Genomic DNA, 24,177 nt, shown 5'->3' on the forward strand with positions numbered 1-24,177 from the left:
TCTTTTCATTTTGCTTATCTTACTGTGTTTGGGGTCTCCTTTTCACAGGCTGCAGGTTCGTAGTTCCCGTTGTTTTGGTGTCTGTCCCCAGTGGCTAAGGTTGGTTCAGTGGGTTGAGTAGGTTTCCTGGTTGAGGGGACTAGTGCCTGTGTTCTGGTGGATGAGGCTGGATCTTGTCTTTCTGGTGGGCAGGTCCACGTCTGGTGGTGTGTTTTGGGGTGTCTGTAGCCTTATTATGATTTTAGGCAGCCTCTCTGTTAATGGGTGGGGTTGTGTCCCTGTCTTGCTAGTTGTTTGGCATAGGGTGTCCAGCACTGTAGCTTGCTGGTCATTGAGTGAAGCTGGGTCTTGGTGTTGAGATGGAGATCTCTGGGAGATTTTTGCCGTTTGATATTACGTGGAGCTGGGAGGTCTCTTGTGGACCAGCGTCCTGAAGTTGGTTTTCCCACCTCAGAGGCACAGCCCTGACGCCTGGCTGGAGCACCAAGAGCCTTTAATCCACACGGCTCTGCCTGGGGAGAAATTCCAGTGGCAGGTATGGGTGACACATCTTCTTCTTTAGCAGGTGGCATCCTGGCGACTTCCGGCCCGCCGTCCCCACGACTGTCGCGGCTTCGGCTGCCGGGGTCCTTCCAGAGCCAGCAGCCTCAGTGAGGCCGCCCTCCCCTTGGGCTCCGGGGCAGTTCCGTGAAGGCAGAGGGAAGAGACCCCAAGCCGGGAGTTGAATCTTCGGTGTTTTAAATTTCCTTTTGCTCTTTCCTTAATCATGCCTTTTCCCCAAGATCAAATGCCCTCCGTTTTCCCTGAATATTAAAATTAGTTTTTTCTCTGACAGTTTCTCTCTATGGCTTTGCTTCCCTCACCCCCACTTCCTTTCAAAGATTAGCTGCCCATAAAGCTTTCTCAGACTTCTCACTCCTCCCAAAGTCTAGCCTCTTGAGTTTCCCTTAACTCCGGTTGTTTGCAACTAATCTTATTTCTCCCCACTCTTTCATTTCCCCTTCAATTCGTGAGCCTGTTAGAATCTGACAATTGCCCTGATTAATTCTTCTGACTTAGGATTTAAGAAATGTAAGCAAAAGAAAGATTTGTCCCTTTTATTTTTATTTTTTGTTTTATTTTATCCTGTAATAAACCTTTTATTTTTATTTTACAGTTGAAGAAGGCCCCTAACTCTTGTTTATGTTATTTCCTACAATCTCCTTCACTCTCAAGTCTCCACCTTCTTTTCATTTAGTCATGTACACATCTGTCTCCATCATATGCCACGAGTAGGCGTTGGAGCATGGACTCTGGTCCTGGGCACCCGACTCTGAAAGCCCAGCTCCTCTACAAACTAGGTGTGTACACAAAACTGCTTGTTCTGAGCTAGGAAGAATAGGGATTACAACACCCATCTCAGAGGGCTTTGGAGTATTTAAATGAGTTAACACAAGTAGGGCACATACAACCATGCCAGACCCACACTGAGGGCTCGACAACAGGCAGCTACTGTCATTACTCATCCTTATTTCTCCCTTGCACTTAGCACAGTGCTGTGCCCTGCACACGGCATTGTCCAATAAATGCTCTTTCAACTTGAATGTTTATTGCTGCAGATGAGACAAATGTGAGCTGACTCTCAGAAGGGTTCTTAAGCTTCACCTGGCAAATATCTCTGCTTATGCCAGAGCCCCAGAGTCTGGAATGTGGCGGACTGCTTAGGGAAGAAGCTCACTGGATTAGTGCAAATCCTTCTCTAATCTTGGAGGGGGAGTGGTGAGGAGTATCAGACTGCACGTGCAGCTCATGGTAGCTCAGTAGCCATCATCATTTAATAAGAACATGGTATTCTGTAGTTTCACATGTAGGATATGACACCCTAACACGTGCAAGCTGAAGCCTACATGCTTGGGTATGGAATAAGCAGTGCATCAAGACCTAGTTCCTAGGGTACCTCCTTATCAGACTCTTCCTCTGTACCTCCCCACCTTACCTGCCTACTTGCCCCCCCCACACACACACCCCTAAGCTCCAGCCAAAATGAAGGTACCTTCATTCCCTGTCACACGCCTGAAAGTCTCGCCAGTCTTTTTAGAACCTCCTTGTGCCACATCAATTTTCTTGCCCACAGGCCAACTTCTATTCCATAATGGCTGGTTTAAGGGTCTCCCCTCCTCTGGGAAGATATTCCAGATTCCTCAAATAATTACACTTTTTTTCTCAATGTTCCCTCCATGTTGTGGGCACACTTCCACCCGAGGCCTAACCCTACTGTGCTGTAATTGTCACCTTCTCTGTCTGTCTGCCTCTAGATTGCTAACTCCCCGTGGGCAAGAATTCAGAGTAGATGTGTAGTGTTGATTGAATGAATAAATGAATGAATATACTGCTTTCAAGTTTACAACATGTCTTTTGCATAAATCAACCTCTGTAACCTTTATATCGTTATGAGTTCTTACTATCATTTTCATTTTATACAGAAGGAAAATTTTGTTCATAGAGCTAAAATCATTTGCCCAAATGTTCACTGTCAATGAAAGATAAAAACAGAAATGGTTTTTCTGACTCCAAATCAAGGGCCCAGAGTCTTCCATGGAAAGAAAATTCCATGTGCATTATCTCAATTAATCTCTAAAACAACCCTGCCACACAGAATAAACTGAGTCCCAGAGTGTCTCAAGTTCATGAATCTTACAGAGGTAGTGGCCTGCTTCCTGAACATAGTATTTTTAGCCTCTAAAGCTCAAGCCTTTCCTCTGAACTCCAAGCTCCATGGATACACATGGGGACTCAGAAAGAAAAATGTCTTCCAGCTGCTGTTTACAGTCAGGCTGGGCAAACCACTGTGAAATACACAGAGTAGAATGTCCTAATAAACTTGGCTTCATTCTCCACTCCTGAACTCCACTCTATTCTAACTGGGACAGGAGCACAGAGAGGTCAAGTCCTGACCACAGTCGAGCCCGAACTGGGTCAAAGGCTGAGTTTATTCTGGGCCCGATGCAGGGGCCTGTTCTCACCCAGGCAACATAGAAAGTTAACTAGGTTTACCCCAATTTCGACCTTACACTTACTATCACTAATGTGTTACTTTTACAGAATCTTTTCGAGTTTACAAAGCAGTTTCAAATGTCATCGGGGCTTCGAAGCAACCCAGTTAGATAGACAAGGCAGATATTATTATTCCTAATGAACGATGGCATACTGCACGGGACAAATCTAAGATCTGGGATTCAGGGCACGAAGTCGATATTCTTTTCTCTGTTTCATAAACTATCACTGTCAGGTGAGAGAAGAGGATCTGTTTGCCTACTTCTGGATCCTTGGGGGGACGTGAAATGGAAACAGAATCTCTCAAAACAGAATCACCTAAAAGAGACAGTCAAGGCACTCAACAACCAACAAGCCATCACTCTGTATATGTACATGCTTGTCTCCATAACAAGCTAGACTATTACAATAGAGATATTCTCATCTCCTCTTGCTTAACAGAAATGTCAATCTTAATATGGCAATGTATTTCAATAGAATATTTTAAATTAAAAAAAAAAACAAGATTTGTAAAAATTAGAAAACTAAAAAGCTCGCGACACAGGTTAGAACCCTTGAGACAGAACTCAACAACCCAGCTAATTAGGAGGATGCCAGACTCTACTGCAGCCCCCGTTCCAGCCTTCCACGGGGAGAGGCAGAACTGCACTTTTCAGCAGATGGTAGCCAAAATCCTAAAATTCTGTTTTTGTCAGAGAATAGGAGGAAGATTTTTTTTCCTAGTGACAATTTCTGATTCTTTGGTACACCCACAAGTCATCAAGTGTAGGAAATTTAAACTAGAGTCACTAATTTGCTATTTATTGTAACAACACTGCCTAGTGTTTACACAGCACATTCCGTTCTGGGATCTCCAAGAATGTTATGATCCTTTCCACTAAAACAGATGGAGAAACTAAGGCACGCGAGACCACCCACATGGCCACCGGGAGGGGCCGAGAGCAGGAGCCATCTCACTCATCATTGGGCCCATAGCCTTCTGCCAGGACTAAGTCAAGATTTGGTTTCCTAACAAGACACAATAACCAGGAGAAGCTGGGCACGGAGTTCACATCTTGGAAAAGGTGGGTATATAGGAAATCCCATGAAACCAACATTCAATTTGATTTAGAACCTGAGAAACAGGCCTATGGGTGAGTCTGTAGACAACAGCCATCTGGGAGGATGCCAGGAGCTCAGTAAAGCCCTCCTATGAATTTCCCCACCCTGAGTCGAAATTGTCACCCTTAACATTTATCCCCTAAGCTTCAATTTCTGCCAAATTACAAATCCTCTGGGGAGGAATAATACTTTAAGCTATAATTGATCTTTTGTAACTTGTTGTGAATTAAGGCTTTGAGAGTCAGTCTCAGAATTGTTGAGGAAGAGAATATTGAGGATGCTGAGAACAAAAAGATGTAAAGATACAGGAGACAGAGAAGACTTCAGTGAGAGGCAAGCCACCAAGGAAAAACTGCATCCATTTTATAATCCTGCCCAAGTTCCAAGATATTTTATCTTCCTTTCTAATTGATCTTCAGGCAGCAGTGCCTTCCAGCTATCACTCCAATATTTCTGTCTAGGTTGTACCTTAAATTATGTACAAATCTTTCTATTAATCTCTTAAGTTTGAAAGAAGATACATTTAACTCACTCTGTTTTGTCCATGAATCTAGAATTATTTCAAAGAAACATTTAAATGATATTAATAGATTTTCAAATGTGTGATGAGATGTTGGAAGCCCACCCAGAGTTTATGCTGCCATGGGAGATTACCTGGGAAGGGACCCAAGATATGCACGGGCTTTTGGAATGTAACCCGTCTGGACTGCTTGCCTAGGTCAGTAGTTTACCAGCCCTGTGGCCCTGGGCAGGTTTCCTAATCTCCCGGCTCCTCCCTGACTTCTCTGTAAAATGAGGTTAATAACACCTACTCACCCCATAGGTTATCAAAAGGATTAAAGAAGATAAAAGAGTAAAGGGTTGAGACAGGGGACAGAGTAAAGGGCTCACGCTGAGAACTACAAAGTAGGCCAAGGCCAGAATTCAAATGTATGTTAACCAGGGGGTAACAAACACGACAGACTTGGACAGCCTCTGGCCATGTTGCTAACGAAGATTACTGTTTGAGGCATAAAATGTATTTGCAGAAAGGCATCCACTGGTATCAATGACTAAACAGAGGCAACAGAGTACAGTGGTTAAGACGGTACAGCCTGGAAACTAGCTTCTTGAGCAAGTTATGAAGCCTCTCAGGGTCTTTGTCTTCTCATCTGTAAAACTGGTAGACTAATCACAGGACCTCACTCTTAGGGTTGTCAAGAGCATCAAATGTATTCTCACCAAGAATGATATCACTGGAGAGTGATCTTAGACGTTCGAATGGTGGTGGTGCTCCCAAGCACAACCCTGCCTGACAAAGACATATTCCTTACCGTTCAATGTTTCTTGTTATGGAGAAATTAAATTAAATTCAAATTCAAATTAATAAAGTTAATTTTAATTTAATTTTTCTCCTTAGGAGGACAATCATGAGAAAAAAGGTTGCAAAACACTGAGTTAGTATATATAAAGCACCTACAACAGGGTCTGACACATAATAATCGGGCAATCAGTACTTGATGAAGACATTTTTCTTATATTTAGACGTAACAATAGTATCCTGGCTCCAATTAAGTATGTAATAATTGAATTAATTGGAGGCTACCGTTTCAAACTAAGTGTTTTAAGCTATTTAAAATTACTTAAATCACTGAAAATGACTTTAAAGTACACGTGTTGGTGAGAGGGGATTTGAAGAATCGGGAGAAGGGAAAGCTGATCTTTCCGCCTGCCTTGGAGTCCCTGCCTAAGTAATGTTAATCTTTCTTAATTGCTACTTTTTACCCTCCTGCTTTATATCTTTGTCAGAAGCAGGAGTAAGCGTGGTGGAGTGAAAACAGTATATGCTTTGACAAAACCACCTAACCTCTCTGAGTCTTTCTCCTGGAAAGAAATGCACCTTCTTCTAAAGTTTGTCAAAAGCATTAAATGACAGCGTTCATGAATTGCATGGCACAGGGCTTCCACATATAGTAGAGGCTTGATAAATACTAGCTTTTCTTTCAAATTATCCATTTTGAATGACTGTGAACCACAAAATGGAGGTTTTCATTAGGATGCAGTCAATATTTAGTGTCAAACTGAAAACATTTCCAAAACATTTTTTGAGAAAGATGTGTATTCAAGAAAAGAAAGATGTTTCATAGTTCAGCATTTCAGAGACCTGTAGGCAACCACTAGTAAGGATTAGCATGCTTTCTGATAATTTTCCTTTCTCCTTGGCAAGTGCTGCATAGACCCGGTCTCCTGTTGAGAAAGCCCTAGAGTGAAAGAGCAGGGGAGCTTTTCAGGCCATGCTCCCCCGGTCTGTCGGCTGGCTTTGGTGGTTGGAGGCTTCCATGGGGTATGCGTGTATTTATTTCCCTTTGGTTTTCCTCAGGTCTAAATCCATTTGATCCTGGCAGCCAAATTCCCTCTTCACTCTCCTTAATAGTGACATTCCAGAGACCCAAGCATTTTAAGTGTAACAAATTGCCATTGTAACAGCTGCAATTATGAGTAAATTTGATCTTGAAAGAAGCCAAGGCACTGTAACTCAATAACTTTGTAACAGAGCTATCGTTATAATAAGGAAAAAGTACCACAGTGTTTTCCCGGTGCTACATCAGCTTCCTTGAACAGAAGTGGGGGAGAGAGCTAGTCAAGGATGTGCTTCCCCTCCCTCCCGGGAGGTTCGTTAACCAACTTGTATGCTTGTAAATTCATAAGCAGCATCCAGGTCTACAAACACAAAGACAGATTATTGATGTTCCTTGAGTGTTAAAGCGACTGATTAACCTAATCTGAACAATAATGTACCTATAAAGAAATGAATCCCTGATGACATTCTCAGAAATCATCTACAAACTCTACATGGGGGGAAAAATATTCCTGTTTCTAGAAACAAAATTCCAAGTATGTTGCAAAATCACTTGGTTTTCTCTGTTTCCGCATACTGTTTAGCCACATAATTACCAATTATTAACCTATTTAGATGGCCTCATGTCCTTTTATTCCTATTTGAAGTTTATCCATTTAGCACCTTTTGGTGCAGTGCTAAATCCAAAGCTTTCTATAAGACTGTTTCCTTCTTGATTCTTAGCTCAGAGAAGGGAGGGACGATTATCATCCCCATAAGACTTTATTGAGGCAAATAAGTCAAATTTCACCTCTACCGTTAATTCTTATAATAATGACAAAACTGCATAGCAATCTTTTTTCTTTTACCAAGGTCTGATTATTCTGACTTAAAGTTTCATAAGTGTGGGGATTTGACAGCTGCTCAATACATTTCTATGGAATACTGAGTAAATGAAAAAAGCAAGTACTTTGGTTTGCTATCTCCAACTATATTATACATGCACACACACACACACACACACACACACACGTAAATAAAATGACCAAATTGTTTCTGCTTTCACAGAAAATGCAGGAAGCAAGAAGAGACAAGCAGGTTTCATCCCAGTAGGTACCTGGCAGAAACTTCTCACATTTGGCACTGGATCTCTGACCAAAACAAAAGCACAATCCTACGGTGAAATTTATCGCCTCATCAGTCTCTCAGCTCACTAAACTCTGCATCAAGCCGACTTACTGTTAGGCGACTTGACCTGGTGTAACCGCTGCCACATAGCAACCCAATGAAATATTTATTGGTGGTTGTTACTGCTACGTGGAGCCCTCCCCTCGCCCATATCCTTTTTTCCCAGTCTCACTTTTCTTGCTTCTTCACCATCAAATCTTCCCCCTTGGTGCTCAGAGCATCAGGGTGGATTATACATACTGGCTTATGAAATGAGACTAGAAAATCAAAATATTTGTTCTGCCGAGGACATAAAAATGCTCCAAACCCACTTGGAAAAAATCACCCATGAGACATTTTAAACTATGAAATTCAAACAGTTAATGATATTTTTTCAGGTTCCCAAAGTCAAAATGCAAAATGTCACATAATGCATACTGACAACTTGGATTTCTGCTGCAAATTTCATAGGAGTGAAATAACTAAACAATTCTCTACCAAATCGTATAATTCACACTTCTAGCAACTACTGATTGCACATTTGTCCTGTGTCTGATAGTGGACTGGGAATTTACAAATAAACACCAAAACCTGGGTCAGGCAAATCCACCTCACAGTAGACTTAAAAACATATTCCGTTCAGTGTATAGCAGCTTTACTCATAATTGCCAAAACCTGATATGATCCAAATGTTCTTCAACCACTGAATGGATAAACTGTGGTCTATCCACACAATAGAATACTACTCAGCAATAAAAAGGAACAAACCACTGATACACTCAACCTCATGCATGAAATCTCAAATGCATTATACTAGGTGAAAGAATCCAGACTCAAAAAGGCTACATACTATATTATACCATTTATATGACATTCTAGAAAAGGCAAAACTATAGGGACAGAAAACAGATCAGTGGTTGCCAGAAGCTAGGTGTGGAGGAAGGGGATGACTATAAAGGACCCAGGAGAATTGCTGGTGGTGATGGAACTGATCTATATATCTTGATTGTGGTGGTGGTTACATAACTGTCTACATTTATCAAAACTAACAGAACTGTACACTGTAAAGGACAAATTCTACTCTATAAATTAGACCTTAATTTTTAAAAATCAACGCTTCAAAATTAATTTATGTTAGGAAAAAATTAAACCGTGATTGTCTCTGGGTGGGGAGACAAGTGACTGGGAAGGGGCTCAGGGGGTGATGGAAACAATCTATATCTTGAAAGGGGTTTAGGTTACACATGTGTATGCATTTGTCAAATCTCAAAGACTATACATTTAACATTTGTGAGTTTCATTGTATGTAAATTTTACATTAAAAAAACAGAAAAATATTAATGACACGCATGCCGAAGCATCTGGAGGGGAATGGACTGATGTCTGCAGCTTATTTTGAAATACATCAAAAATTAGATGTATAAATGGATGCATAATGATAGACAGATGCACAGATATGTAAATTAAATGGACTAATAGATGAATAAAGATGGATGGGTATATAAATATGTGATAAAGAAAGTATGTAAATGTTAATGATGGATTCTAGACAGTAAGTATAGTGGTGGTCACTTTAAATTTTTTAATTTTGCTGTATGTTGAAAATCATAATGAAATGGGAAAAAAACAATTCTAATGAATTAAAATATATCCATAACACAATGAGCATTTTAAAGGATTTAATAAAAACATATCCCATTAACTCTTACAAAGCTGTGAGGCATCATTTTTCCCATGACTATCGTATCCTAGTCATGTAACATATCAGATTCAAATTGTAAATTATGCCACAAACACAGAGAGCTGTGCCTGTCACTTCACAGGGTTTGCTCAACTATAAACTTGAATTAGACACACAAGGCTGAACATAGGCTTTATTTACCACTGATGATAAGAGAAAACTGACCCTTACAGAATGGCTTCCTAATTCCCTACCATTGTATTAACTCATACACAGGATGCTGGAACTGGTGCAAAAGGGGGAGATGCTCTAAATTTTATTCCCAATGATGTTATTCCAATGCTCCCAAGGTTGGAGTTGGAGAATCATGGAATTGGAAAAGGCCAGCTCTCTATACTAGTGATTCATCGTGTTATCTTCATTTAGGGCCACACGGGAGTCTTTGCCCTCTCGGGGTAATTCAGCAGTCTCAGGTTCTGTGCCAGGCTGGACTTCTGACCCTGTTCCTATCAGTTAATAACAACTGCTGGTTAGAATTTATGTCTATGGAGTTGGAACTTTCTCCTGTGATGGGGCACTCTTACAATGACACTGCTTTAAAATCTCCAAAATCTACAAATCTGCACACTGTGTTGCTTTTCCTATAATCATACAATCTGAAAGCTGAGAGCTGATCAGAAGGCTGATAAATAGATGCTTTCATTTCAATGCCCTTGTTGTGGCAGGTCTCAGGTTAGCTACAGCGACCTCTACCCCACCACAGACACACACACACACACACACACACACACCCTCTGTTACAGAGGTTTAAGGGTCAGGTATACAGAGCTCAGCCCACACAGACACACACAGACACACACACACACACACAGACACACAGACAGACACACACACACACCCACACACACCCTCTGTTACAGAGGTTTAAGGGTCAGGTATACAGAGCTCAGCCTCAGAGAAAATTGGCTTTGTCTCTTGGAATCAAGAAGAACAGTTTATGAAATGTTTTACTAGGGGCTGAAAGAGATTGTCTTTCTACCAAACAACAAAGAAGTAATCATCATGGTGGGGCCTGGGGGACTTTACTGGCTGGGTTACAGATATCACTATAAGCCGAAGAACCAATCTTAATGTCCCATCATACATGTATGGTAAAATAAATAGTGGTTACTCCAAGCAGGTTCTTATAGAGTGATAATGTTTTCTAGAAACACTTCATGACATAGGGAACATGGGAAATCTCCTGATTTACTGTGGTCATGGGAGACTGGGGTTTTGGTTAGTCTTTACCCTCAGCTATGCCTTACAGCATTTACATGTACTAATGTCTCGGTATCAGTGTGTTTTTCCTAACTGTAATCTTAAAATGATTTCCGTATAATTTAGGGTTGTCAGACATACCAAATAACAACACAGGATACTCAGTTAAATTTGCATTTCAGGTGAAAAACAAATTATTTTAATAAAAGTATGGCCCGTACAATATTTGGGACAAGCTCTTACTAAAAATATATTCTTTTATCTGGCAGCCCTAAATAGAAATAAAAACTTGAGATGTGTTAGTGAAAAGCTATTAAAACTGTATTAATTGATGCCTTCAAAAGTCTCAGCTTTCCAGTGATGTGATGTCAGAATTGCATTTGGGGATAGAAACTGATGCTGAGAACTGGGTTTTCTGGCTTCAGGCCTGCACTTTAGGCTTACTAGGTGGTAAGTTCCACTGGGAAAAAGCTCTGGGGTCTACCAGTATCTTGTACACAATTAGCTCTCAAAGTTATCCCTGGAGAAAGCAAATGAATGAATGGTTGAACTCCAGAGAGCCCTCTCACACTACCTCATTCCTGGGAGACTTCAGGTTTCCCGGTATTGAGGAATGACCCCATTTCTTTCCCAATCCTCCAAGTAGTCTCCATCTTTGTCATTTTCTCTCCGTGCATAAATGAATTTGAAAAGGGCTTCCTGCTGGTGCAAAGAGTAAGTCTGAAAAGCTTGTCCATATCTTGAGGGACATTATTGGAACATTCTGTCTAGAGCAAAGGCCGACCTTGAGCTGGGGCCTAGCAAATTTGCCCTAAGACACAGTCCTGTTCCTCACCTGCTTGCTCTGCTCACCTTTTGCCCTTTTTTTCGGTGGGGATGTGGGTCGGAGGGGAATCACAGCCTAAGCTTGAAAACTCAAACCTGAAAACACTTGCTTAGCTTGGCCGGTGGATTAAAGAAGAATCTATATTCCACCAACAATTTTCATGAATTGTCTCCACCCTTGATCCTTGGCTTCTTCTATTTCCTACTTCCTACCCACCACCCTCCCAATATATTTCTAATTTCTAATTTCCATGGTAAGCTTTTAAAAATTTGTTCTAGTGTTGTTGTCATTTTAGAAGATATTCCATTTCTCCAAAAACCACATAAAGTATTAAATTCCTTAGAGGAACTTGTATTAAGTATGTTTTGCTGTTCAGAACTGCCTTCTGGAATTCATGAGCATCAGTAATAATAATTACCATTCTCATTATCATATTCTTGTATCAGTGAGAGACATGTACTCTGAAAACAAAGAAGCAATGTTACTTGTTCCTCATTTATCATGTGCATTGCCAAATAGGTAAAGTCTATATCTGTCTCAAGACTAACCAGGTTATTCTCAAGACTAATTGCAAAATTCACTCTTTCAGATAGAACAGAGTCCAGGGGAAGAGCTGAAGTGCTAAGAAATATTCTAAGTACTGGGGAGAAAGGGAGAAGGAGGAAGTTTGGAAAGACATTAGAACAGGGAATATGAAAAGGGCACATCTGATGGGCAATGTGGACCAACAGTAAAATCACAAGTGACACTGGTTCAAGATGGTAATTAATGGATCGGAATGAATGTCAGAAAATAGCTCACCTGCTCCATGATTTTATAAGTGAAATAAGCCCAGTGAGGAGTGACCTGCTAATAGCAGGTTGAGCTAGTAGCAAAGCTAAGACCAGAATCCAAATATCCCAAGTCCACCCAATACCTCTTTTATTTTATGAAACAGTTTCTCCAACTGGCTGCTCCCACGTCTGCACTAAAATGAGATAGTACTGTGTATGTCATCATAAAATGATTTGAGTTCTAAGGCAATTAAGAGAAATTCAGCCCCTCGATTTATTACTTCCTCTATCATTTATTTTCCTGTACAAATTAATTTTAAATATTTATTCATTCATTTATTCTTCTATTGATGGTCTTTATGTACTAGATCTTATTCCAGATTGAGGGAATACCACAGTTAATAAGATGGGGCCCCTGCCCCTACTGAGTTTTATCCTGGAAGGGAAAATCCAATAACAATCAAATAAAGAAACAATATGGTTTTGGATTCAGATACATTATCAAAGAGGAAATTAACATGTTAAAGCTAGACAGAAGCTGGATAGATGAGATTAAGGGTGTACTTTAGCAAGGATGACTGTCGAAGGTCCTTCAAAGGAGGTGACATTTGCTTTGATATGGTGAAGGGTGAGAAGATATCCATCATGCAAAGACCAAAGGAAATACATTCCAGGAAAAGGGAAAGAGTTTATAGAAAGAGGTCAATGTGGCTGAGAGTGATAAGCAAAAAGGAACCATTTCAAAGCCTAGCTCAGGGAGGTAAGAAGGGGCCAGATCATGATGGTCCTTAAAGATCATTAAGAAAAAATTGGATTTTATTCCGAAGTCCATGGAACGTCTTTGAAAGACTTGATCTTTGTATGTCTTAAGAAGCTTACTCTCTGTGGAGAATGACTACAGAAGAACAAGAGTGGAAGTAGAGGCAATTGCTGTAGTCCAAGTCAAAGACAATGGTGGGATTAACCAGGCTGGTGGCAGTGCAGGAGAGGAAAGCCCACAGGTTCACAGCTTAAAGATAAATTTTAGCAGGGGAGCCAGCAGGATCTCTTAATGGTTCCATGAGGGGAAATGAGGAAAAGGGGGAGAATCAAGAATAGATTGCTTTATTTTTGGCTTGGGCAACTAGATAAATTATGGTACCGTTTACTGGGAAGGAAAAGGTTTGAGCACCATGGTGATGGATAGAAATTAAAAGCATCGTATATGTCATACTATGGCTTAGATGCTTACTAGACATCTAATTGGAGATGTCAGGTAGGTGAGAGAAGAAGACATAAATTAGAAGCAAGGACACCAGCATAAAGGGGAGCCCTGGGCTCTCCAAAATTTATAGGTGAGGTGGAGGAGTACCATCCACAGAGACAGAAGGTGCAGGAGAGGCAAGGAGAAAACTGGGAGATGTGGTCTCAAGAAACTGAAAGGGTCATTTCTCAAGAAGGAGCAAATGATCAACCACTATATTAAGTGAAAGATAGAGTCAGATGAGAACAGAGATGAACTCACCAGATTTGAAATATCAAATATCATTGTTGATATCAACAAAAGCAGTTTCAGTATAAACAGTTTTTTAAAAGTCATACAATGTGGAAAGGTAACTATTAAGAGTTATTTTTATGTGTTTGTGTTTCCTTCCAAACCTACGCTGCAGATAACTACACAAAAATACACACAGGTCTTTTTGTTTGTTTGTTTTTAAATGTAAAACAGAAATAGCAACACATCTTATATGTTCTTTTTATACTGCTTTTTGTTACTTTACATATTATTTTGGAGATCTTTCCTTATTGGTATGTATAGACTTATAACATCATTTTAATGGTGAACTTACTATTTTGTTATAAGAATTTAACCTATGCTTTTCATCCTTTCTTATGTACAAATCATTATACCGTATTGTACCATGTACTTCCCTGAGTATGTGCATGAACAATGATGAGGAGAGAAATGAGGATTTTCTCTCCTCTTCAAATGAGGAGAGAAAATCGATGGACGGAGGAGTTAAGTGCTCACCCCACAGAGATCTGAGCATGAACAAAGACCCAAAGGTTCTTTCTGTTGTACCATATTGCCTCTTTTTATGTTGTAAGAAATGACTGACATTCGGTAGAACTGAGCACAGAAACAAAATTCACAAACACTTTTTAACAAATCACGCCTTTTCAATGGTGATGTTTTAATTGGATCTCTTATTTACTCTTGCATTCATTAAAGTAAATACGTCAATCAGTATGATTTCTCTTCAAAGCCAAACAATTAAAATGGCTTTGGGTTTTGTTGTTGTTGCTGGCTTTTGTTTGTTTTTGCTGTTTTCGCTTCTTCCCTAGGATTACTTACTTATTATAACCTAACTTGGCCAAGAGTTCAACAGAACCTGTGGCTCTAAAGTTCCCTTCTTAAGACCTGTTACAGACTGAATGTTTGTGTTCCCGCACAATTCACATGTTGAAACCTAATACTCAACGTGGTGGCATTTACCGGTGGGGCCTTTGAGAGGTGATTAGGTCACAAGGGTGGAGTGACCTAATGGTCACCTATAAATGGGATTAGTGCCATTATAAAAGAGACCCCAGAGAGCTCCCTTGCCTCTTCCGCCAGGTGGGATTACAGTGAGAAGACGACTGTCTATGAACCACGAAGTGGGCTCTCACCAGACACCGAATCTGCCAGCACCTTGATCTTGGACTTCCCAGCCTCTAGGACTAGAAGAAATAAATTTCTGTTGTTTATAAGCCACCTAGTCTATGATATTCTGTCATAGGCAACCTGAACTAAGACCAGACCTAACTAGAAATTCAGAATGTTGTCATTACCCTACATTTTCTAGATCTAGCACTGGCTGCTTTAGAATCTGACACCTTAGAAATACTACATAAACTAAGAAAATAATAAAGATTTTACATTTGTACCTTTCCTTCACGTGGTTAACGTGGCAAAATCCATAATCTACCCTTCCCCCGCCCTATCTAATTCCTCTTCCTATTTTTACATGGTCATCACTTTATTTGCTTCTTTTTTTTGTTCTTTTCTTTGACTTATCCTATTTGCTCCAGGCTTCATTTCCTGTTGAGACTGTTTTCGGTGGAAAACTGGGTAAAAGCACAAGAGGAGCTAGAATGAGCTCCCCCCAACCCCCCGTCTCCTCACCGGCAGCAGCCTCTGCTTCAGAACGTGAGTGCTCTGAGCCAATTATTTATACCTAAAAGATCTTTGCATTTCAGTTTGGAGACTAAGACACAGAGAAAAATCATACGAGAGCCACTCAGCACAGCATGACTGACAGACTGAAACCAGTGTTCAGGTGAGGGCAAGATCGAGGCCAAGTTATGAAGGTGCTAACACCCACTTTTCACGCCTCCCTCGCTTTTTCCCGATGCAGCCCATCTCAGGGGTCACAAACTGGGATGCCCCTCGGATGCATTTTCCTTGGCCCACACGAATATGTTTGAACTTCTGAATCATTGGCCAACATTTAAAATTGGGAAACGTCCTGTAAAAGTGCAGACTTGCCGGCTCTTCTCACAGGATGACTGACAGACTGAAACCAGTGTTCAGGTGAGGGCAAGACGGAGGCCAAGTTATGAAGGTGCTAACACCCACTTTTCACGCCTCCCTCGCTTTTTCCCGATGCAGCCCATCTCAGGGGTCACAAACTGGGATGCCCCTTGGATGCATTTTCCTTGGCCCACACGAATATGTTTGAACTTCTGAATCACTGGCCAACATTTAAAATTGGGAAACGTCCTGTAAAAGTGCAGACTTGCCGGCTCTTCTCAACTGGCAACCACGAGCCAGCTTGCAAACACGATGCCGCAGGGCTGCGGCTGCTCCCTTACACACAGCAAGGGCTCCACAATCTATCCTATGCCCAGGGATTTCTGTCTGGCCCATCTTACTCATTCTTATCTGCACTCCACTGTGGGCATGTGCGTTTATAACCTTTCAAAATGAAATGCTGCGAAGTGCTCTCTAATAAAGATTTGGCCACTTCTCCTAAGTAGCTAAAAAAATTTGGGTTATGACCCAAACTTTCCCATCAGATAACCCAGCAGTGTACAATCTGACTCTCAGGTTTCTGATCATCCAGACATCTGGGAGACCTGAAAACAAGACAGAAAAGAAGGGAAGGCGAACTCGGTGGCATCTGCACCCACATATTCCTTCCGTCTCTCCCACACTCTTAGCCATCCTGCCATTATACCTGTATCACAGGTTGCAAACTTAGGACTGAAACACTTCTCCCAGGAGTCTACACGTTCTAGTGGGGATTTCAAAGGCACAGGAATGCTATCAAAAGGCAAAGACAGGAATCTGCCATAGCGGTTGCACTTCATAAGTGGTGAAAGGTAGTTAAAGAAGGTCACCCGGAACAAGACAGCCCCCCAACATGCCCCTTGACCATCGCATCAACGTCCTCTCCACTCATCATCACACCCAAGCCCATGCTGCTTCCAGAAGAATTCAGGGCATTCTCAAGCTATATGGTAACTGCTTTCATTCACTGGTGAGATGCTGAGAAGCAAATGTGCAACAATCACGGTTATGACACAGGCTAAGAACACACAGCCTCGGGTTCCTGCCCCAGAGAACACAGCCCCTCTCGTTCCACCTCAACACACCCAGGATCTGTGCACGTGGCCGCCGAGCACAAGCCAGGAATGTTGTTATAAAACTGCACTTCACAGAAGAAAGTCAAACCATGAAGTTATTATCACAGTTAAAACCAAAGAGCAGAAAATTGAACTGCCAGAGAAAACAGTCCAAGGGAGCTGGAATGAGGGCAGGTGGGGTGACAGAAAGTGGAGCAGCGGCCAGAACAGGAAGCACTCGCACTCGGGGTGGAATGAATTTTGAAGCTGCACCAGGACACCAGGAATCTTGTCAGTGAAAAGGCATGGCTGTGATTCATGCATGGGAGCCAGGCAAGATGGAGCTCAGACACTCCTGAGCATCTATTTCTAACTGAAGAAGGTTTCTTTACCTCCAAAGATCCCCTGGCAGATCAGGTGTATGCAAACAACTTATAAATGGTTTGTCTCAGAGTTTAAAAAAAAAAAAAAAAAAAAAAAAAAAGAGTTAACTAATGTGCTGGTTGTCTCCACAGAAAAATGACATATCAACCCTCAGTGAAGATAAATTGATTCTGAAATTATAAAGTGAATCCATGGGGAAATGAGGTTTGACTGATAAGAAGTAGACTTGTACAGCTTTTCGAGAACATGACCATTATGAAGTACTCCTGCACGCTTACTTTACTCCATCACATCGTCTTCACGCTTGAGGCAAAAAGAGAAACTCCAATTGCCTGGAAATCAAATTCTGGACACAATAGGTACCAACAGGGATTAGTCAAGAACTTGAACTTCCCTTTCTTGTTTCACAGGTTTGATTCCATCTGATCTTGCTAATTACCTCCAATTACTTCATTTCCGCCTTCCTGTCCTTTTCTTACAGCCCTTTAGCTGTCACTGTACAGTGCTTGCATGCTCTGCTCTAAAATTCTCTTTAGAGGAAATGGCTTACATATAAATGTAACAAATGAGCAATCTCTCTGCGAGCTAAAGCCTTGAACTTAATTGTAGGCCACACTGACAGAGGGACAATTGCTGCTGCAGGAGACTAAGAGAGGGGCTCCAAATATTTAAAGAGCTGTTATGTGTAAGTCTGGAAGGTAGAAGTAGATCCAATCAATGGATAGAAGTTACAGACAAGCAAATTTTAGCTCAACATGTTAAATGTCTTTAATTATAGAAATGTTTGCCTTGTCCAGTACTGAGCTCTCTGTCGTTGGGCATGTTTAACAGATCTGAAAATAATACTTTTAGGAGTATGACAGAGGGTATGTTAGCATTGGATAGGAAGGAGAGAAGTCTAATTCTAAGGAGCCTATGATTCTGCAATAAATAATACTATATCAATAGTTTTTCCGTATTTGAGATACACAGCCATACACATCCATGCGATGAGGCGGGTTGATAAGTTGAACTTCAGGAAAAAACATGGCAGGAGAGTTGCTCATCCCTGAGCCCAGAGCAGAAGGTAATTCTATCCTAGATTTAGATAAAAATTGATCTTTAAATATATTTGAAGGCAAAAAAAACGACTGGAAAAGATATGAGATTAAAAGGCCAGAATCTTCAAGATAAAACCTCATGGGCAAGGGTAGAAGTTGGGCTCGTATATCAAACTACACATGAATAGGACTGAATAGGACATAGGGGCTAACTGAAGGACAGTTTATGTTCTTTATTTTTGAAAGCCTACTCTAATGGAAAATGTAGGATTCTCATTTTTCTGTTCTGGGTAAGAAGAATGAAAGAAAAGTATCTCCTCCACCCCTGCCCATGTCTGCATGGGCAGTTAAAGAGCTGTAAAGAACTTTTATTCCAAAGAGCTCCTGTAGATACTGCCCTCTTTGACCAAAATGCCACAGGGCTGGCAAAGATTTCTAAGCAGATTAATGAGAGGCTTCTGAAAATGTTAATTCAAGACTGCTGTTTCTCAAATTTAACCTAGGTCTCTTGGAGAGAAGTTGGTGAGTCAAGAACATTGTAAGACTCACCCTTCTAACTGCTGTAATATTGTACCAACACTTTTTGCCAAACTGTGTTATTACTGTGTAGTGATGCTGTCTTAGAAGTCTGCGGATCCCTGTCATTTAAAAGCTAATCATAACATACTGTTAACATATGGGAATCCAGTCTATTCTTGTTCTCCGGGCTCATGTGCCCCAACTGACCACAGCATTTTCTTAGCACCAGGAGGGTTATTCTTACAATGTTGCTACTTTTGCATTTCCTTCTTTAGAACTCTCTAAGTAAAAACAATAGCAGGGGGAAGAAGGAGCCATGCAATTTACTCCAGCAAGTAAAAGCCAGGATCTGTTGAGTGTGTGTATTCCCTGCAATTTACCCATGTGTGTTTTCCCCTTCTGGAGAAGATGACGAACAAAAATAACTTCATGCACCACCAATGTTTTCCACCAAGCCATTTCAGATGGTCCTGTCCCCCTAATCACAAATGTGCCTCCACTCTGGCACACAAATCACCCACCACACACACACACCCAAGATTAAAGAAAAGGAGACCTGCCTAAGAAAGCAAGTTGTGTGGATACTTTATACTCCCCATGAGATCTGCTGGGAGTGAAAAATAAAAAGTCAGCCTGTAGAAATTTACGTAGTCTCAAAGTCTTTCCCCACAAAACGCTTATTAATTAGGTGGGGGAAAATCATATTTTAAAATACAGAAACCTGGCAGACACCAGGTTTCATCAAGTGACCAAAGTTAACATCATCAGCAATGAAACACGTCAATGTCATGTGCCTCCCGATCTGATACACTGGGAAGGACATAGCACTTCTCTGGTGTTCTCGTCAAACCTGCAGCTAATCATGAAGAAACAGACAAACACAACTTGAGAGATTCTGCAAAATAAGTGGCCAGTACTCTGCAAAAAAATTCTAGATCATGAAAGAAAAGAAAAGGAAAGGAAAGGGGAAGGGAAAGGGGAAGGGGAAGGGGAGGGGAAGGGAGGGGAGGGGAGGGGAGGGGAGGGAAGAAAATATAAGTATGACAGAGTATACCAAGGGGATTTGGGAAATATGACAACTGATGTGATCCTGGCCCAGAAAAGAGACAACTGGCAATATCTGAATAAAATCTGTAGATTAGATTGTAATATTGAATCAATGCTAACATCCAGATTTTACCAAAATGTTAACCATTGTACTCCCAGTTATAAGACAGAACGTCCTTGGTTTTGGTAAATACACAGTGAAGTATTTAGAGTTAAAGGGGCATCATGTCTGCAATTCGCACCCAAATTTTCAAAAAGAAACTTATATACATAGCTATGTGTGCATGTGCGTGCATGTGTATAGAGAGAAGAGAGAGAAAATGACCAAGTAAGTTTGACGAGATGTAAAATGTAAACGTTAACATTTGGGGAATCTGGGAAGTGAATATAGGAATTCCTCATAACGTTTTTGCAACTTCTTTGTAAATAACATCTTACTTTTCCAGTAATATTTAATTCTGAATAGAGATAAAGGGAAAATATATATATAATCCACAAGCTGCCGGAGTGTTAAGTATCAGGGTATGTTCCTATAATCCACAGAAAATTGGGCCCTACAACAAATGTGCTTTTTCTAACCACCAAGATACAATTTCACAATCATGAACACTGTGTGATAATATTCCAGACAAAAATTAAACAAGGAGAACTGTGGCACATAACTGAGGACAGGACTCCAAATGGCCAACCTGATTTGCATATTAATTCAAATAGGGACCTTTTTGCTTTAATAAGGAATATCATTTTCGAGGAATCTCTAGGTGAGATTGCCATGCTCACTGGTAGAGACCTGTTGACCAATTTATTTGAAAATGAGCTCATATGATCAACCCAAACCATAATGAGGAAAAGACAACCCTTCCTGATCAGTAAATAACAGTGAATCCACAGAGGAACCAGGGCAGGCTGGTACTGCTGCCCTCTCTCCCTCTTTACTCGTCACATCGGGGAGGCCAAGCAGTTCTCTGTCAGAGTCAATCCCTTCCTCCAACTTAATAAGGACAGAGGGTTATCTCATCCTCAGCGTTTTAGTTGCCAGTTATTAGCCTGTTTGTCCCTAACACCCTCCAGCTTCCTATCTCCCATTTCAAAGCTGTCCTGCCTCTCCAAAATGGATTGGGAGAATCCAGACATGACATATCCCCTGCTAGGTTCTCCTAGAAGTATGCTTTCTGTACAACCCAAAAGGACTGGGGGTCAACACAACGTGTAAGAAAGATCCCTGTTGAGCTTCCAAGAGGAGCACAGCCAGCTTCTGTCCCTTCTGTGCTCAGAATCCCTCCTGTCTCAGACATGGTCTAGGCCATGGTCTAGTCCCTGGGCCACCAGTGGCATGGCTCTATTAATGCCCATTGAAACTACAAGGATTCGTGGTGACCTGAGGCCTGACCTAAGGGTTCTGGAAGAGACTCCTCTACAGAGCTCAGATAGAACCTCAGATCTGTATGCAAATAGGTATATGGTATGGTCTTCTTAAGACTTCAATACTTCTGAATCCATCCCTATCTGTCCCCACATACACTCCTTCTCATTTCTCCATGACAATTCCTACTTCTGATACCCCTGGGCTGTTCTACAACTGGATTGATAAGGGTACTTCGATAAAAAATCAAGCCATTGCCTATTTTTGGTCTCAGGAGGAATCAAAGATATTGGACCAAAGGATAGTATGACAGCTCTTGAAATTTAAGCTTTCATGCTGGTCACCAGTTCCTAGTGTGATGTTACCAATGAAAAATGCAGAAGCTCTGCCTCTTGGTCCCCACCCAACTGGTGCTTCTTACCTTTGGTTCCATTGAAATGAAACTGTGCGTTCCTCTGCTTGAGAGAACTGACCTTTTAATCGTCCTGCTGTGATAGAAGTGGTAGTAATCCTTCAGGGCCCCGATCTGCAAAGGCAGGAGGGAAAGAATATAAGAGAGTTAACGTATGAAAAGTCTTCTGTTTTCCTGGTTTTTCATTAAAATAAGAACACAAAAGCAAAAAAAAGAAAAAAGGTCCATAAATTATGCAGTTGCTGGCCATGCTTAAATGTTACTTGAACCTTGGTGATCACTTTTCAAAAGAAGGACATGTGATATGAAATGGAGTGTCCTTGAGGCAGTGACCATGGAACTAAAGATTATAATGAGGCAGCTTGGGCTCTCCATATCTCTCTTTTAATGTTTAATTTAGATGCAGCATTTTAAGTAATTCTATATCAATCTATATCCAAATGTATGAAAGAGAAAAAAAAATCAAATAGCTATCTGGTTATAAAAACCATCGCATTTTGTTTGCTCCGAGAAATGTACAATGAAAGACCTTGTTAGATTATTTATATCATTAATTTGAAACAAGTCCTAAGCAATTGATCATCCACAAAGAAAACACTATTTAGTTTGTTTCCTGACTTCAGTAGACAGTATAAATACATAGCTCTTATTCATGTGTTGCAAAACTAAAAGTGGAATGAATGGCAATTTCTAAAACAAAACAAAGATCACACGTCCTACCTATCAGCTAAGCTTCCTGTGTGAAAATAGTTCAATCGACTATATCTTAACCGTTTCTCTAACAAATTAGTTTTCTCATTTATGTGCCCCGTTCTTTAGTTAAAAACAGGTCTGTTTAGGATAGCTGTAAAAATAAATCCCTGTCCATTCTAAGAAAACAAACGAACACAATTCCAAACAATCATATTCCTTCAGCAGATTGTAAAATGTGGATCACATAATGGAAATTAAGCCATACAATGAGTTAAGGCAGGAAAGCTTGGTTCGAGTTTTGGCTGACGGTCACCAGAAGTGTCTTCTTAGCTAAATCGCATATACTTACTATGTCTCAGTTTCATTATCTAGAAAATTGGACTTCAAGCCAGTTCATTTCTCAGATCACTACAGCTCTCAAATTCCATTCTTTACCACTGACACTTTACTCGCTTTGGGCAAATATATTTAGGGCTATTCCTCCAGAACACCATTGCTCTACCCTAAAAGAATGACCACCATCAGGATGTTTTCCAATTAGGACAATTCAAAAGTTAGGCCTTCTTAATTAATAAAAAGAAAGAAAGAAAAAAAAGTCATTGCCCCACCTTAATTTTTTCAGATAAAAGGCTTACTTTTTTTTTTTTTTTTTTTTGTGGTATGCGGGCCTCCCTCTGCTGCGGCCTCTCCCGTTGCGGAGCACAGGCTCCGGAGCGCAGGCCCAGCGGCCATGGCTCACGGGCCCAGCAGCTCCGCGGCACGTGGGATCCTCCCAGACCCCAAGGCTTACTTTTTATTCCCATCTTTTCATCACATTTTCAATCATCGTCCCGCCCTTCCAATAAGGATGATCAACCAAATTTCTGTGCCATTTAAGAGTCATCTCCTCACTGGGACTTCATGCTCTAATTGAATGTTTCTTATCTTCATTAAATTTGAATGTCTGAAGTCTCCCATTTCTGATTCAAGTGGAACTGCCCAGATGTACACAGAAGAGATCCTAGACTCTGAAAACAAGTAGGAAATGAGGAAATCCTAGCTGAAACCTCTAATCTCAATGATTCTGGACTCTGAAGCAGTAGAAAACAATGAGGAAGAGGGCACAGGGGCCAGTCCCAGTCTCCAAGGGTGTTTCAAGGAGGGTTTTACAGGCCAACTTTAAAATTCCAGAGGAGTAGGGGTAGAATTCAGGAGGGGCTGCATAATCCTCTATCAGAAATCTTAAAATCCCAAGAAGCTTAGAGCTTTCACCTCATGCAGTTTCTGTCAAGAATGCTCCTTGAGTAAATACAGGAGTTTTTGTGGAAAGGAACAGAGAATCTCTGAGGAAGAACTTTTTATCAACGTGAAAAGTGCCAGTATGTTTAAGATCATGTCCACTCAACTATTATGGAACCTCTTCGACTATAGGAAATGACTGAATTCAACTCAACTATTAAACTCAAACTGTGGATGAAATACACCCTGAAGAAATATTCAGATCCTTTGTGGCTTCAATGGTACACACCAGAATGCTGGCCTAATGCAGTGTACATGGAGCTGGAAAGTGGAACCCTTGTCCTGACTTAACTTGCTCTGGGATTTTGAATACATCACTTAACCTCTTTGGGCCTTGGTTTCCTCAACTGTGAAATAAGGACACAGGAGGTACAGTGGACAGAGACTGGGTATCAGAGTCTAATGGGGGATAATAGTGTTTATGGGTTAGTGTGGTTATAAAGATTGAATGTAATAGCAGGTACACTGCCTAGTCAAGTCACTGTCCACCACATAGTAAGTGGCAGAAGGTTATGAATTTCCCATCTAAATTTATATTTAAATCCTACCTTCCCTCACCTCCTGTCCTCTAATTAATCCTTCACCTCTGTCTCTTGGCAGGATTCCTCTTTTTCTTTTTTTTTTTTTGGCAGTATGTGGGCCTCTCACTGTTGTGGCCTCTCCCGTTGCGGAGCACAGGCTCTGGACGCGCAGGCT

The 24,177-nt window shown here is 41.0% G+C and overlaps 1 protein-coding gene across 4 annotated transcripts in view; it reads right to left on the bottom strand.

The window, feature by feature from the left end:
- Positions 1-24,177, bottom strand: part of PCSK5 (proprotein convertase subtilisin/kexin type 5) — a 470,026-nt gene that overhangs the window by 404,835 nt on the left and 41,014 nt on the right. For all 4 annotated transcript variants that reach the window (XM_007130098.4, XM_055087125.1, XM_007130100.4 and 1 more), the window contains exon 2: positions 21,520-21,624. In XM_007130098.4, coding sequence (XP_007130160.1) covers positions 21,520-21,624 — 105 coding nt within the window. The remainder of the gene's footprint in view (positions 1-21,519; positions 21,625-24,177) is intronic.

Source organism: Physeter macrocephalus, chromosome 9, assembly GCF_002837175.3.
Source record: "Physeter macrocephalus isolate SW-GA chromosome 9, ASM283717v5, whole genome shotgun sequence".
Lineage (NCBI taxonomy): Eukaryota > Metazoa > Chordata > Mammalia > Artiodactyla > Physeteridae > Physeter > Physeter macrocephalus.